Source organism: Sceloporus occidentalis, unplaced genomic scaffold, assembly GCF_023333645.1.
Source record: "Sceloporus occidentalis isolate IW3139 unplaced genomic scaffold, rSceOcc1.0.p SCAF_3, whole genome shotgun sequence".
Classification (NCBI taxonomy): domain Eukaryota; kingdom Metazoa; phylum Chordata; class Lepidosauria; order Squamata; family Phrynosomatidae; genus Sceloporus; species Sceloporus occidentalis.
In genome coordinates, this window is record NW_028316983.1 from 94,282,500 (window position 1) to 94,300,159 (window position 17,660).

General features: G+C 41.1%; 1 protein-coding gene across 2 annotated transcripts in view; it reads left to right on the forward strand.

Moving 5' to 3' along the window:
- The first annotated feature begins 613 nt into the window (after nucleotides 1-613).
- LOC149316437 (adenylate kinase isoenzyme 5-like) overlaps nucleotides 614-17,660 on the forward strand; it is a 122,954-nt gene continuing 105,907 nt past the window's right edge. Inside the window, exons 1-5 of one of the 2 annotated variants that reach the window (XM_089515477.1) lie at nucleotides 615-942; nucleotides 5,316-5,468; nucleotides 12,042-12,228; nucleotides 14,838-15,005; nucleotides 17,241-17,410. In XM_089515477.1, the coding sequence (XP_089371603.1) occupies nucleotides 12,060-12,228; nucleotides 14,838-15,005; nucleotides 17,241-17,410 (507 nt within the window). In that variant the 5' untranslated portion in view covers nucleotides 615-942; nucleotides 5,316-5,468; nucleotides 12,042-12,059. Of the gene's footprint in view, nucleotides 943-5,315; nucleotides 5,469-12,041; nucleotides 12,229-14,837; nucleotides 15,006-17,240; nucleotides 17,411-17,660 lie in introns of both variants that reach the window. The other variant, XM_089515476.1, reaches the window with a different exon arrangement.

The following is a 17,660-nucleotide window of genomic DNA, read 5'->3' on the forward strand; positions in this document are numbered from 1 at the left end:
CCTTCCCTTTCCCTCAGCAGTCAGCTCCTTCTCCGTGGGCGAAGAAGAGGAGGAGGAGGAGAAGGAGCCTTGAGGGCACTGAAACGTCTCCTCTTGGGTGCCCAGAGGGGTCCCCACAAAATGGAGGACCTTCCAATATAGGTCATGCATGCCTCAAAACACTCACACAGACATAAATACACAAAACCCTGCTTAGAAAGGACTAGGGGCATGTGGGGACTCCTCCTGGAGAGAGGAAGGTGGACATGATGGAGGAGAGCAGGTCCTGGGAAGGGAGGACGTCGCCTGTGTCCCAATGGAGGACGTTTCTGGAACTCCAACTGGATGGAGGGAAACCTTTGGGAAACTGGCGCGAAGGTGGAAAGGATGGAGAAAAAACTCTTCTTCCTGCTGGAGAAGAAGGAGGACCTGTCTGCCCTCTCTCTCTCTCTCTCTCTCTCTCTCTCTAAGCCAGCCAAGGGCACCTGAGGTGGACACGCATTATTCACACGTGCAAAACCCCACCGGAGAGCCCTCAGGCTTATGTTCCCCAGCAAGGAGGAACGTGCGTAAAGAAGGGCGCGCTCGCCCTTGTTTCTAAAACCCAGCCCCACATTTCTTTCTATCCTCCTCCTCCTCCTCCTCCTGGAGGCTGTGAGACTGAGGAGGAGGAAGAAGAAGAGGAGGAGGAGGAAAAGGACAGATGCAGCTGAGGCGAGGAGAGGAAAGCGCGGGCTGCTCTTCTCCTCCTCCGTCCTTCTCCTCTTTCTCCTTCCCTCTCTTCTTTCTCTCCTCCTCGCTGGGCGGGAGGCGCCAAGGGCTGGCCAAGGCGACTGCCTCAGGAGGAAGAGGAGGAGGGGGGCTGCTGGGGAAGAAGGCGCAAGGCGAGCCAGGAGAGCCAGCATGAGCACCTGCGAGGCCAAGGAGTACCTGGCCAAGAGGGAGATCCCCCAGCTCTTCGAGGTACTCTGCTGAGGTTCCTTCGGGCGGGGAGAGGCTCCAGGGTGCTCCATCCTCACTGGAGAGAGAACCTGGTTTGGCACCGTTTTAACTGCCCTGGCTCAAGGCTATGGAATGCTAGGAGTTGGAGTTTGTTGTGGGGCCCAGAGCGGAGCCAAACCGGGTTCTCTCTCCAGTGTGGATGCAGCCCAGAGGAGAGGGAGGAAAGGGAGGCTTGGGGAAGGAGGGCAAGGCTGGGGAGGAGGGTGGGGTTTTGCGGGGTGCCTTCTAGTCCTTTCCGACTTAAGGTTTTTTTGGCAAGCTGCTTCAGAGGGCTCTTTGCTCTTGCCATTCTCTGAGGCTGAGAGTGTGTGACCTCGAACCCTGGTCTCTAGAGTCATAGTCCAAGGCTCACCATCCCAAGCTGGCCTTATTGCTGCCTGCTGCTGCCTTTGTGGGCATTTTGGACTGATGACGACCCTCAAGCGGCAGGACCTGTCATAAGGTTTTCATGGCAAGCTTTTTTTCAGAGGAGGAATGACATCCTTGCCGTCCTCTGAGGCTGAGAGAATGTGACCTAAAACCCTGGTCTCCAGAGTCGTAGTCCAAGACTCACTCTACCCCTCTGGCCTCATGGCAGCCTGGTGTTGTTCTTGTTCTTGCTGGGTCTCCAAGTCATTTGGGGCCATGGCGACCCTAAGGGAAGACCTATGATGAGGTGTTTTTGGCAAGGTTTCTTCAGAGGAGGTTTGCCTTTGCCTTCTTGAAAGGAGAGAGGGAGACTGAGCACTGGACTGCGATTTGGGAGGCCAGGGTTTAATGTCACATTCTCTCACAGTCTCTAAGACTGAGTCTCAGCCTCTTAGGGACTGAGAAAGAGTGACATTGAACCCTGGTCTCCAAAATCATAGCCCAGTGCTCAGAGTACTATGCCATGCTGGCTCTCACGGAGTGGGATTATGCATAAATAACCATTAATAGTGGTTACGGTCTGGTTTTGAAGGGCCCTCACTTGATGCTTTCCTGAGAGGAAGGTGTTGAACATCATTGTGGCCACACCATTCTCCAAGTTGTAGAAAGACCTGAATTCTAGGAAAATCCCCCAAGCAGCGATACTTTTATTGGCCAAACAAAATGCACAATATACTTGTTGCAAGCTATCAAAGCCCCACTGGCTTCTTCATCAGGCAAGATGTTACATGCCAAACAGGAGAAAAATTAGAGGTGTTAGTAAGATGGCTGCATTTTGTTGGATTGAACTCCTGTTTGGCATTCCTCTCTGGACCATCCTGGGAGCCTCTGATGGTTGCTTCCTACTGGCCCCTGCAGGCAGGACTGGCATAGTTGGGGCAGCCAAGAAGACCTGCTCCTCTTCCTCTCCTGTCTACTAGCTTTGGGTCCCCAAATAGATGCCCTTGCCCCAGGCTAACAGATGGCTCTTCTCTTCCAGATGTCTTCTCCACAGCCCTGCCTCCTCTTTTCTGAGTTCCTCCTTCAGGGCCCTTGCCTGTTGTGTCGAACTATTGGCCTCCCCTGTTGTTGTCGTCTGCCTTCTAGTCGTTTCTGACTTATGGCAACCCTAGGGCGACCCTATCACCAGATTTTCTTGGCAGTTTTTTCCAGATAGCTTTGCTATGTCATCCTCTGAGGCTGAGTCCCTACACTACTTTTCATGGACCTGAGAATGTTCTTTTTTGCTTCTGGTTGCCTTGGTACCTACCATTTACTTTGTAGCTCAGCAGTTTTTCTCAGGCACTTTGAGCTGGGGATGTATGTGGAATTGGTGATCAGAGAGGAAGGTGCAAACATGTGCCACTGCACATGATATGATGTGCACATTTCACTTCCCTGATGGGTTCAAATAGAGACACTCTTTCTGTTGTTTCATTATCCAAGTTGAAAAAAAAGGTGTTTGAAAGACTGTATGACCCCTGATCAGAGTGGCTCCCATTTAATCATGTTGTCTTTGATATTTTAAAGTGGCAATATGAAATCCTCTGCTTGGGCTACTTAAAACTAAAAGGCACTTGGTTTGAAACCAGTGGTGTGAAAGCATTGCCACACTTAGGATAACAGTCTCAATTCCAATGATTATTTGAACTGCCCTTTTCTGTCAGATTGTTGAGCGAGGTCTTTAAATATAACATCCCTTCTTCATCATATCTTTTTTCCTATTTATTTCAAGAAAGTATTACCTTATGGAAGATTCCAAGCAACATCTTTTTTTTTAAGGGTGCCTTAAAATGCATTTATAAGGTGAAGACTCCATTGTGATTTGTGTTTAAATGTCTGAAGGGTTTAAACAATTTAGTTGTAATCCTTGTGTAATATTTGAAAATCTTAGGAAATTACAAATGGTGTATGAATAGATGAAAGTGTTACAGCAATACAAAGGTTTTACTGTTATTGATTATGATCATATACAAGTATACATTATGTCTACTCATTAATAAGCCATACTGAATTTGTCGGGCGTAGTCTCAGGAGATTGCATATATGACTGCAGTCTAACAGTGGAAAGCTATACAAATCTAACTGGAAATAAATCCCAGTCCCACATCTACTTACCTGGGGATAAGTCCTTTTGAACTCAGTGAAGCTTGCTAACCGATAGACGTATATAGGACTGCATAGTTAATATTATAAATCATTTCAAGGTGATTATGATAGGACACTCTTACTCCTGTTTTAAGAATGGGGACCTGAGGCAGTTAGGTTACATTTGAGCTTTTAACAAATTATTTGCCAGAGCAACACAAGTACTGTTAGGTTTGCCATCAGAGCATGAACTCTGCTATGCCCATTGATTTATGCAAGGTAAACAAATGTGTTTAAAATAGCTTTTTCTGCAAATACATGCTCATAATTTATTCACTTTCTGGTCATAGACCAGAAAACCACACTCTTTCCTTCCCATCCCATCCTAGTTCTCTGGGTGGTTTGCAGTAAAATCAGTTTAAACAATTTAAAATCATTTAAAAATTTCAACAATAAATAAATAAAATAAAGATATGTTAAAAGCTTGTTTGGCTGATATAGGTTTCATTCTAGTACCAAATTCGAACAAAGGTTTTTATCAGATTGGATATGCACCTGGTTTTAAACTGTTTTAAATTTTAACAGTTTAAAACAATTTAAAATCAGGTGCAGATTTGAGTTAATATCAGTAGCCCTCATAGCTTTAAATAAAAAGCTTGTTTGAACTTGGCACTGGAATGAAACCTATCAGCACCAGTCAGGGCATTTCACAATCAGGGCACTCCAGCAGTGAAGATCCTCTCATGGTGTATGCTTCTGTTGCTGTTAACTGCCTTTGAGTCAACTCCGACTCATGGCCTCCTTGTGGATGAAACATCCAAGATTCCTTGTCATCTACTTCTATGCTTAAGTCCTGAAAACTCAAGCCTGTGACCTCCCTGACTGAGGTGGGTTAAAAACCGCCATGAAAGTACGGAGTCAGTCCGTACTAGGGTTAGGAAGGTGCGGTGCTTCCGCGCCCCCCTAACCCTAGTACAGACTGAGTCCATACAAAATGGCAGCTCCCCTTCCACATGGGGGCCGCCATGACAACGTCACGACCGCGCCACCTCTATACGGGGCAGCGCGGACGTGACGTCGTCGGTCCGCGCCAGGGCCCTTAGTGCGCCCTTTGCGCGGACCAGGAAGGAGCTCCGTTTCGGAGCTCCTTCCTGGTTTGCGGTGCCGCTTTGCATCGCTGGGCGCAGCCTTCAGACGGCTGCGCCCAGCAAAGCAAGGGAGAAAGGGGCCAAGCGGCCCCTTTCTCCTCCTCCCCGCCGCCGCGGGGTGTCCTTGGGGCTTGAAGCCCCAAGGACACCCCTTTTCAGGCTGCGGGGAAGCGGCCTTTTGCCGCTTCCACGCAGCCTGGAAAGCGGCGGATCGGAGCCTCGGAGCCTACCGGTCTGGCCGCTGAGGCCCCGATACACCGGGGAAAGGGGCGGGTGCAGCCCGCCCCAAACGGGCGGTCTGTAACCCGCCCAAGTCTATCCATCTTGCATGCAGTCTTTCTCTCTTCTACCTTCCCTAGCATTATTGACTTTTCTAATGAGTCATTCCTTCTCGTGATGTGGCCAAAGTATGCCAGACTCAATTTGATAATCTTGGCTTCCAGGGAGATTTCAAGCTTGATCTGTTCAAAGATCCATTTGTTTGTCTTTTTGGCTGTCTATGGTATCCTCAGCACTTTTCTCCAGCACCACATTTCAAATGAGTTGATTTTCTTCTTAAGGGCTTTCTTCACTGTCCAGCTGTCCCATCCATACACAGAGAAAAAGAATACAATGGCTTAGATAATACTAACTTTAGTGCTCAACTGTGTGTCTTCACACCTCAGGATCTCATGTAGTTCCTTCACAGCTGCCCTTCCCATTTCTATGTAGAGAGATCTTGTACCACCTTTGAGAGTAACTGAAAGAAAGAAGTTGGCAGCATGAGCTTTTGTAGACTAATGTCTACTTCCTCAGATGTTGGCCCATTTCTAGTGTTCTTATTTCTTGACTACAGTCTCCGTTTTGATCCATGTTGGATCCAAGGTATGGAAAATTTCTATTTCCTCAATATCTCGGTTGAATTTCTGTAGATCCTCCATGGTCATTATTTTTGTTTTCTTTATCTTCAGCAGTAAGCCTGCCTTTTCCATTTCTTCTTTGCCCTTCAAATAATTGTTCCAAGTCTACAATGTTTTCTGCTAGTAGTATGGTGTCATCTGCATATCTTAGATGGTTGATATTCCTTCTTCCTGTCTTCACTCCTTAAAGGCCTCTGTTACAATACCGTAGAATTAATGCAATTTGATACCACTTTAACTGTTATGGCTCTATCCTATAGAATCCTAGAGTTTGTTATTTGTTGTGGCACTGGAACTCTCTGACAGAGAAGGCTAAGTATCTGACCATATTCCAAAATTACATAGCATTGAGCCATGGCAGTTAAAGTGGTGTCAAACTGCATTAATTTTGCAGTGTAGAATCAGCCTCTGTCAGTATCCTATATCACAGCTACTGTCATTTCACTACACGTTGTTCACTCATTTTCAGGACGGTTTCCCAAGCTGTATATGTTATAAAGAAACTATTAATAAATGAATACCTGGATTTTAAACATGTTGATTTTTGCAGGGAATCACAGAATACAATTCACTCTCACATGTCTCAATTTAATAGTTACAACATTTGTTACAGTTGCCTGATGTAATTATGTGAAAAGTTGTATTTTAGCAGTCAAGTACTTTTGCTTGGCAAATGTTTGTGTACATTTTTCTCTCTCCCATCAGAGGCTAGATGGATCCTCTCTCTGTGCTCCCTCCATTGGCAGGCAAATACCTTTTTATGTTGACAGGCTTTGGACAAATAACTGGTTGTTGAAGGAGGGCCATTTAATGGGGTGTGTATGTTGTAGCTTTATTTACATTTTTAGGTGTTAAATGCTTTTAAATTATTGTATGGTAAATTTGTGCTGTTTTAATGGGATAGTTGATCTCATTTTATATAGTAAATAAAGTATATATTGTCTGTGCTGAGTTGCCTTAGGTCTCATGCCAGAGGAAAGGCAAGAAGAAAATATTTTAAAAAATAAAATAAAATGTTTGATATAGGCTAGGCTTCCTAGTGTAGTTGAAAGGAGGTTAATTTGTAGCACAATTCAAATTGTTATCATATGTGTAGTTTTTCTTTGATTAGCATTATTTAAACTCAAAGAATCAGAAGGTTATCAGAAGGAAGAACTGTAGCTAAGCAATAATCATCGTTTGGAAAAGGGTTTTGCTTTTGTTGGGCAGGGGAAACTTCCACAGTTCCTCAACCATCATGGTCTAAAAATAACTTTTCCAAACTCGTTGGGAACAGTGGCGGAAGACATGTTTGCATGTGGAATATTCCAATATCTCAATCTATACCTGTGAAAGGCCTCATATCTGAACCCTGATGAACTGTCAGCTGGTGTTGATAATATTAAATTAGACAGAGCTGAGCTCTGTCTTGGCATAAAGCAGCTTCCTGTGTCCCTGAGGGTAGTGGTGAAGAAATCAAGGGGGACCTTTAAGACTAACTGATCTGCAATTTACACTTTCCTGAAGCAGCTGGTTTGCAGGGTTGCAAGGCAACACAACAAGGAGCCACCATCGTCTTTCCCCAGATGTTGTGCTTGAGATGAGCAAATTCTTTTGCAGGACAAGAGTGAAATCACAACCTTCATTCATTTCCATCCAGGAAGTATATAATTTGCTCCTCCACCATTATCTGACATTTGTGCTTTGGCTGCATTATAGTAGAAACCTTTTAGTACATACATGAGACACAGGAAGAGAAATGTTAGAGGCTATCCAAACAACTAAATGAACCAACCTGTGGTCCTGCAAAATCATGGCCGCTGTTAACATGTTTTATGTTATAAACACAATATGTCATACTTTTATCTTTTGTATTGGTTACAAGCAACTCTTTTTACATAAGAACTTTTAATTACAATGAAAACCTTTCTTTGAATCTTTCTAAAGGAAAATCTTTACTGCACTGTACATACTGTATATACTCATGTATAACTCTAGAAATTTAGTCAAAAAATCAACCCAAAAAACATGGGTTGACTTATCCATGAATCAATGTAAGTACCTTAACTCTTATAAAAAGGATCCATTCCCTTCTGTAAGTAAAGTGGTGAAAGGAAAGAGCTTAGTCCATCCCAGGAGCACCAAAAAGAAGTACCAACCCCCTTTACTTTCCCCCTGTGGTGCTGCTTCTGGCCTGTTTGAATGCCTAGGTGGGAAGATGACAGTGGTGGCAGCTCTTTGGCATGTCTCTTCAAAGGAGTGCCGAGAGAGTAAAGGAGGTCAGTACTTCTTTTAGGTTCTCTCATGATGGGTTGAGCTCTTGTTTTTTGCCACTTTACTCAGAGAAAGGGATGGTTCCTTTTTTGATATGAGGTAATACTGTATTAACTCTTGCCTTTATTTCTTTTTGCTCCATCCACACCCACACAGCCACCATTTACTGTAGTCTGCACGTCATCCATCTATCCTCTAGGGTGAGCATAAACAGTTCTGCCTGCCAGAATTTTGTAAATTGTTTGGCCTTGTTTTCCTTTGCTTCATCTTTGCATTCTCTAGGTTTTACCCTTAACTTATCCACACAAGTCTTATCAAAATCTACAATTTTGACCCCAAAACCTGCCCTCGACTTTATACATGAGGTCAATGTATACATGAGTACATATGGTATATACCATGTAGGTGTCAGCTTCAGCTTTATTATTATTATTAGTATTAGTATTAGTATTAATATTAGCTTTATTTATTAAGCGCCGTAGATGTACATGGCGCTGTACAAAACCAAGTAAAATCCAGAATATATAAAAAGCCTGCCTGTGGCATACAATCTTTGTAGGTGAAACAAAGACAAACTGCTAGTGGCGTCAAGAGTAGCAAACAGCAATTATATAAAGTGGTTGTTTCACAAACATGTTCATATTATTAAAATAAACATTTTCATGTCTCTGTATTCCAACTTGAATATGAATTAGTACTGTAAAATGCACTTGCATGTTAAAAGCAATAGTTGATAAGCTATATTCATATGCAATATTTTAAATAGAATTCTGGTTGACATATTCAGTTGTGCTATCTTGAATATGTTCTTCTTTAATCTTTAATATGAGTACCCAGCTTGTTGGGGGCAATTGGCCTATACATTGTAAACCGTGTAGGGAGTGCTATTCACTGATAAGTGATATAGAAATGTACTTACTATTTCTATTCTCTGTGTATTGCATAGTATATTGACTTACCATGATGGTAATGATAGCTAACAGAGTTATCTCCAGAGTAATTGAATTGACCTATTTGGGCACATTTGACTGGACCAAACTGGCCTTGAGTGAGATTGTGATCAATAAAATCAATAAAATGGTTTATAAAAATAGGCACTAATCAGGAAGGGGCTGAGCACATGGGCCAGGAAAGCATGGGCCTGTGCATTCCTGGCCTGGGGCCCAACTTAGTTTTGTCCCCATGCCACAGACGTGCTACCATTGTACGCCCCTTACCTTGCTCCTCCACTAAGGCTAGTGAAACGCCCCTCCTTCGTGCCTCTGACTAGCCACGTGGGTGCAGCAGGTGCCCTGTTTTGACATCAGAGGCAGTGATAGGGAGGGGGTTCTCACTAGTTGCAACGGAGGAGTAAGATAAAGGGCGTCTGGGTCATCTGGTCTGCATGGGGTTTGCCACAGAGTTTCAGACAAACTCCATGGCCAATGGTAGGCCATTTGGACCAGCTTTAAGGCCCTTTCACCCTGGGATCAGACCAAATCCACCGGATCCACATCCTGTTTGGCAGGATCTGACCCGATCCTGACCCCAGGGTTTTAATTTGCATCATCTAAACAGGACTACGTGAGGCCAGGAGGAACACGGACCTTTTGGCCATATGGACAGCCCCTAGGATACATATAAAAGTTTTATCTTCCAACAACATAAAAGGTAAAGGTAGCCCCTTGACATGAATGTCTAGTCGTAACTGACTGCAGTGGGTGGTGCTCATCTTCATTACTAAGCCGAAGAGCCAGTGTTGCCAGTGTTGCCCGAGGACCGTTCTGGTGGTCATGCACTGTTACCTTTCCACTGAAGTGGTCCCTATTTATCTAATTGCCTTTGCATGCTTTCGAACTCTAGGTTGGCAGAAGCTTGGACTAGTGACAGGTGCTCATTATGTAGCACTTGGGCCTCAAAGTGCCAACCTTCTGATCTTCTGAAAATATACTTAGATTGTAATTTTAAACAAACTGAATGACTATTTGCACGTTTCGAAAAAGCATGTCTCACTGTTCTTCTAGCACTATATCATCACTGCATCCAAATGAGAAATCATGTAACCACCAAATTTGTCTATTTTACAGTTGGAAACGTGTCTGGGAGGCTTATAGAGCATAGCTCTTCCAGTAAATAAAGGGGTATGCATGCATTTATTTAAAGGCAATGCAGTGATGTTTCCCACCAAGCAGCATAGGAACATAGGACACTGTCTGATACTTAGTCATACCATTGGTCCATATAACCCAGTGTTATAAACTCTGTTAGAAGTTCTCCAGGGTTCCAGACAAGAGGCTTTCCTAGTTGAATCTGACGATCCTTGGTATTCACAGGCATTGTTCCTCGAAACATGAACCAGACCTGATCCAGATGTGTTCAGGGTGGTATGGTGGTGTACTTTTAGTAGCAATCACACTTGGGATATAGTCCATGTATGCATGTAACCCCCTATGAATGCTAGTTTGGCCCAGTGGGTGGGGAAACCCTAAGGAATGAGTTGTACTTGCTGTTGAGTTCAGAGGGAGAGGAACAGCTGGAGCTGGAGAGGAATTACAGTTATCTGGGCTAAGGAGTAGACCCTTTTCACTTTGAATAATGTGGTGGCATTTCCACTTGTGTATTTAGGAAGAAACAATGGGATAAATTCTTTGTAGTGTAATTTCTATATTGCATTTGCTTCCATTTTGTATTTTTTAACTAAGCAAAATAGAAAGAAGAGTCCTGCACTGGAACCATACTGGATGCTTGGAAGTTTGGGAACAGTGCATATGTGTCTGATTTTATATATACGGTCACCCCTCCAAGTCCATGGACTTGAGATCCACGGACTTGAAAATCCACAGAAGGGCAACAGCCGTTAACTTCAATGGGGCGCATTCCCATAGTGCGCCTCCACATGCTCACACCTCATTCAAACCTGTGGGGGCTTGAATATGCATGAGTTTTGGAACTCACCAGGGGGTGAGTGGGTTCCAGAAGAGATCCCTTGCGAGTTCCAAGGGGCAGGTGTACTTTGTTGTTTTGCGTGCGTGTGCATGCGCGCGCGCACACACACACACACACACAGAGTATACTGTATATGGATTTAAATTATAATTATAAATGGCTTGGGCCCGGGGTACTTGGAGGACCGCCTCTCCCCATACAGTCCGCCATGCACTCTCAGATCGGGCAGAAAACATCTGTTAAGAGTTCCAAAATCAAGATATATTTCTTCTTCACAAAGGGCATTCTCCATCTCGGCCCCGCAGATTTCGAACTCCTTGCCCGACGAGCTCCGCTCAGTCACCACTCTAGATCTATTTAGGAAAAATTTGAAGACCTTTCTTTTCCATCAAGCTTTCCCCCATGTGCCTTAATACTATCTTTTTCTCCCTTGTTGCATATTGTTCGATCCAGCTATTGTTGGTTTTAATATGGTTTTAAATTGTTTAATAGTTGGAATGGAATGGTTTTAGAGTATTATGTACAGTTTTTAATTGGTATGGGTGGCTTTGTTCGCACTGTTGGGATATGTTTGTCGTATTGTATTATCCTTTGTTGTAAACCGCTTTGATCTGTATAGGAATAGCGGTATAAAAATAAAATTTCATTCATTCATTCATTCATAATTGAGTTTGCAATATTTGATTATAGTTGGCCTCATAGGGCCCAGAAAGAGGTACAAGCACATCTCAAAAGTGCCCACAGAACATCCCTGATATATTGTCTAGTGGGGAGATGCTCTATAAAATGTATAAATTTCACCATGTCCTTGATTACTGTAAAACTAAGCTAAACAAAGGAAAAACTTCCTGCATTCTTTAACTTCTATATTAAATAGTCATGGTTCCAAGCATCAGGCAGGGTCATGGTGATCCATTTATTAGTTTCTCTCCTTTGTGTGATTATACCAGGAAAGTTTATTTATAAGTTGCTGATTGAGTCTAAATGTAGTGTGCAAAACAGTCAAAATAAATAAGTAATAAAGGGAAATCACTTTAAAACATGTTATATAATAAAACAATAGAATTGATCAAGAGAGAAAGAGAGAATAATATTTGTCACCAGAAGGAGTCAACATAAGTGCTTAAACACCAGAGTAGGTCTGTTAATAATGAGGAAGGCATCCACTCAAGCAATTAATGAAAATCATAATCAAACATGTGTATTTGATTTGTCTCAAGCTTTGCATAATGTAGAATTCTAAAAATACAGAAGATATAGAAATGGGCATATATGACAAGAGATAAGCTGATTACAATCTTGTTTGCAACCTTAGTAGCCTGCAAGTGATTTTACATCACTTCTGGGTGTTTTGTTTCAGAGTTTGCTGAATGGATTAATGTGCTACAAACCTGATGATCCAGTTGAGTACCTGGAAGGCTGTTTGCAAAAAGTGAAGGAATTGGGAGGAGCAGAAAAAGTAAAATGGGACACTTTTGTTAGTCCAGAGAAAAGAACACTACCACCACTTAATGGCAGCCAGTCAAGGAGAGCATTTTTCAGAAATGGTAAGATATTTTAAAGTTATCATTACATATTTCATCTGGAATTCAAAGGAGGTAAGTGGAATGGGGAAACCACTATTTGAATGTTGGTGTTCAATGCAATGGTAGTATATTAATAAAATGTGGTGTGTTCATGGCTCACTGTCTTATGTTAGAGATGGGTGATGTCATTTAATAAATACTAACTATATTTCTATAAATCTCTGTAGTGGCATCAACTGTTTGAGCATTCATCCTAATTTTAATTTGTATTTCAATTCAGATTTGGTACCCAAGAATGCTTATGTACATAAAACAAGTTTTATTCATACTAATTTAAGATTAAGCTTCACTGAACATACTGGAACTTATCTAAATGTGGACAGATTCATGCTTCATGTTATATAGAGTGAACTGTATAAAGTCTGCATTAGTAAATGTTTTAATTTCACTAAATGAAGCATGCTTTGATTTTTGAAGAAATTGAGAATATTTACCAGGGTGTGATCAGTTTATCTTTAATTGATTGTCATTAAATAACATATAATGTTATGATGTACAGTAAAGTTTGCCAAACCTCTGTAATGGCTATCTTATTTAGAATGGGCAAAAATGCAGGAATATTAGTGCTGTAAACACTAGGGCCAAACAATAAGAAATATAATTTCTTAGAAATACGCAGTGCCTAATCCTTTTACATAATACCCTGATTGGCAAGGCCAATATAATTAATATAGATTAGTTAGAACCCCCAGAAAGCAGCCTATAATTCAGCTAGTGTTTTAAACCATGCCAAAAAGCTTGTGGCGGCATACAGCGTATGAGAATAAAGAATACCTACAAGTACCTATTGCTTTTGGTATTGTTAATGTTCCATACAACTCCTGGGGTTCTATGGAATTCTCAGGGTGTTTTTTCCCTTAGCGATAGAAATGTTCCATGTTTTGTGTGTGCTCTACACAGTCATTAGATCTAACCATACATCTGCAGTCTGATAAAATAATTCTGAACACTGCCTTAAAACAAATTTAAAATCAAACTTGTAAATAACTGCAAGAAATTTGCTACTTAGCAAGAGGTCTTAATTGCTTGCCTGCCAGTATGTACTACATGTCATTCAAGAAGTTGAATAACAAATTTAGTAAACACCTTTTTTTGCTGTTGAGAAGTGACTAAATTGCAAACCTTGACTACAAAATGTAACAATTATGTCATACTCTAGTGCACAAATAGGTTGGAGAAAAGATTAATTAAGGCAAGAATTTGCACCACAAGGCGGGAATGGACAATCTGTGATCTTCCAGCTATTGCTGGATTGCACTTCCCATCAGCCCTAGCACTATTGCTAATGTTGAGAGATGGGAACCTCAGGTTTCTCACACCTTGTTTAGTCTTGCTTAAGGCACATATTTATGGAAGAGGAAAAGAACTTCATTTTAAACTGAGGGGAGTTGCTAATGCACAATTCATGACTTTGCGTACTAAACTGTCAAATTCATAAATGTATGGAAGCTCTGTTTTATATCTGGGCAAAGTTTTATTTTCCATTTCCTGCTGGTTTCTTTAAAAAGTCTTTTTGATTAACTTTGTTATAACCACAGCATGCATCAAGTCAATCAGTATTCCTGTGTCTCCTGGATTCACACAACACAACAGAACACAACACAACAAAGTGTATATTAGAGGTTTGCAACTAAACATCTGGCTAGTTAACTTGGACAAGATGGATCCCTCACCTCTGCAGTTTCTTGCCACTTTGAACTTTCTGCCAGTTTTCCTTCTTTGACAGAAGTACCTGTTCTGATTTCTTCATTAAGCAAGACTTCACCCTCTGATAACCACTTTCTGTGCTTAAGACCAGAATAATGATGAATATGGCCTAGATGGGGGTCTACTGTCAGCCCCTGACACTTTTAGCCCAGCAGCTTCTCTCCCCCCCCCCCCCCCATTCTTGCCTTTACCTGCCTTTTGTAAGGCAATCAGAAGTGATCTTGCTCTCTTGTATGTGGACTGAGGCTGAAATGTGTGGACAAGCAACTGGGAAGTCACAACAGCACTGATGGGGATTTGGGGCTGCCCAGAGAAGGACATATTGCCCAAGACACCCTCACTGAACATTGCCTATATAGACTTCCACAGCTCACAATCTTCTTTCTCTACCTTTCTTTATCTAGTCTATCCTGCCCCTTTTTCGCCCCAACATCTAGGCATGCCAGTTTCATAATCTAGAGACAGTTTTAAATTTAAACTGGTTTTAATGAAATTACAAAGTTGTCAGTCTTTTCTAAACCAGGTTTATATTCTGGTACTACCTAAGACTGGCTAGAACAGTTCTGTAAGCAAACCAGTTATTTTGCCAACAGCCTCAGTGATATTGCAGTGACATTAAGACATTAGGACAAGGCTTGGTTTGACTGCTATCTGAATTTCTTACTATATTCTAATATAGATTGGTTGAAAATGTCAAATGATTATTTTAGTCAAAACAAAGCTTTCCTTCAGATATTACATACAATACAACAGAGAATTTCATGCCAATGGCTCTGTGTTTTTAATGCAATAAACATTTATGTATTTTATTATTTATGGATGTAAAAAGAGTTGTACTTTTTATATTTCTTTTCTTACCACAGTAATGCCAGATAATCCCAATTTTCCTTATCGGCGATATGACCGACTCCCTCCAATCCACCAGTTCTCCATAGAAAGTGACACAGATCTCTCAGAAACAGCTGAACTTATTGAGGAATATGATGTGTTTGATCCTGCAAGACCACGGCCTAAAATCATCCTTGTCATAGGTAGGAACCAATATAATTGTAATTCAGTGAGGCAAAAATCACTCCTTTTGCAGTGTAATAATAATCACTTTTTCAGTTAGGGGTGTGTGTGCCTTGTGCCTTTGCACTCTGGTGGGGGAAAAAAGAGTATGTACTGCACACCGGAAGCTTGTAGTATTTGCAAATGTCTTGTTAAAAAAATTATTAAAGTAAACTTTTTTTACTTTTTATAAAAGTAGGAAAAGTGTTTCTTTACTTTTAAAATGTTGTGACTATGTTAGCATAAATTTACCATTTTGGGATCTTGGAATTGTGTCTATAATTAGGGTATCTCAGCAGGTGTTGCTTGTCACTCAAGCAGGTAACAAACAACATCTGCTGAAATTCCCTCTTCTGTACAATCACTAAATGTACAGGAGACCTCTTCTGTTTTCACTCTGGTGACCCTATCTGTCACAAATTATTTTAGAATGGCCTTTCCAATCCGTGAACAGAAGTATATGCTGCATATTGTTTTACTTGAAGGTAAAAGGCTTCAGTTTTAATACTGGGGGAGAAGGGATATCATTCTTCTGGGCATTGAAAGGGAGAGTGTTTATGCCTTTCTCCACTTTCCAGGTTTTAATCTCTTTCCTTTTCTTGCGTCACCTGGAAAAGATATAAAAGAAAATATAGTCAACTGCTCTGCATGAAAAAGATGTGTGCGGGAAAGCCACAACATTAGTTTTCATCTAGGCCAGAAAGAAAAAAATCACTTCTGTCCTGTTCAGGGCAGATAACCTTTTTCATACTTTTAATTTCAAACTAGTAACTAATATGTTAATTTTGTGAGATCATTAAACAATACTTTCTTTCATGTTTAATATACATAAGCAAAATGTTTAAATTAAAATTTATTCTGTCAGTGTTGCAGGCTTTGGAAAATATAATCCTGAGGAAAATCTCATGGTGTCTTGTCTTCATGTTTTTAAAAGAATTCTCAAATTCTCTAGGTTAGCATCTTCCTGCTAAGGAACTTTCATTAGGGACTCTTTTTAAGAAATGGAAATGGAAAGCATGAACCACATGAACTTTCTTTCCAAAGCTTTCCTAGGTTCTATTATTCCATTACAGTTAAGACTAGAAGATAGATTTAGGATTTTCTCTCTTTCTTCAAAGACTGGAGGGGGGGGGAGGCATTTGATATTTCTGTCTCAATCATCCCAACCATGAGCAGACTATATATTCAGAATAGATTCAGATAGACGTCTACATATATTTTATTAAAAGAAAAATAGTTTTGCAAGTTTTTGCTTCTGTTCATTAAAATTGAAACATTCCCCAGTAATTTAAGTTATATTTACATGGGGAAAGGTATGTGTATGTGTTTAAAGAAGATTCACCAGAATGAAAAAACATTCTAACTAGCCTGAATATAAAAGCATCCCATGTTTATTTAATTAGATTAGTTTGGCTAGTCAGGATGATAGCTTGCCATAAAAAGAATGTTGTAGGCAACTCAAATATGCTGGTTTGAAATCAAGCTTAACTGTACCATAGTAAACCAAGCTGGGCAACCGTAACCAGAACTAAGCAGAGGAGGACTTAGACTCACAACACTGCCAACGTTGCTGTGTCATCAGTTTTGTATACGACACTTATTCTTTATGTATGCAGTGTGTTGGTCTGGCATTTTAGTAAAGCAGAGTCTCAAATCTAGCTTGGCTCTGCTTGTCAGACAATCTCTTATCCTTGCCCTTACTGTTAGATGGAGTGTAGTGCTGCTGTGCCTATGTGAGCTCTTAACATTTGCAGCAAAATTCCTTACAACTGGATTAGGGTCATTACTGATGCTAGAAGGATAGCTATGGAATGGAAGGCAATGGAAAGAAATGGAAAGGCAGCAACAATGATTTCAGTGTTTAACATTAACATTTAGAATTAAAAGTACCATAGTAGTTGAAAAATGCTGGGACTCACCCTTATGCTGTGGCCTGAGAGCTTGCTTCAGTTATGTTACCACATTTTTTACTACTAAACTTTATTCTGTGAGTTGGCCATGATGGGTGTGGATCATGGAGGTTGCAGTTCAAGATACATGAGTACCAGATTGGAGATGCCTATGCTACAGCATGGTATCAGGCTGTTAATGGTTTAAAGAAAGTCACATTCCATAGTTTGGGGAAATATTTTGGCATCAGATGGTGAATAGCCCTCAGTGAATCATCAAAAACCCAGGGCTTTTGTTTTTTGTTCTTTTTCTTTCTTTCATACTAGGTGGTCCAGGGAGTGGAAAGGGAACTCAGAGTTTGAAAATAGCAGAACGTTATGGATTTGAATACATCTCTGTTGGTGAACTGTTGAGAAAAAAGATCCATAACACGAGTAGTAATCGAAAGTGGAGCCTGATTGCCAAGATAATCACCACTGGAGAATTAGCCCCACAGGTGAAACTTTGTTTTGATTATCTTTATCCTTATAATTATTATATTTCTACCCTGCCTCATATTGCAAGATCTCTGTGTGGCTTAAAATAAAATACTTTAGAACAATTTAAAATGTGAGACGATCTATGTACGCTGAAAAGAATGCAGTTTGATACCACTTTAACTGTCATGGCCCCACCCTACAAAATCCTGAGATTTGTAGTTTTGTGAGAGATCACTCTTTGACAGAGAAACCAAAAACCTTGTAAAA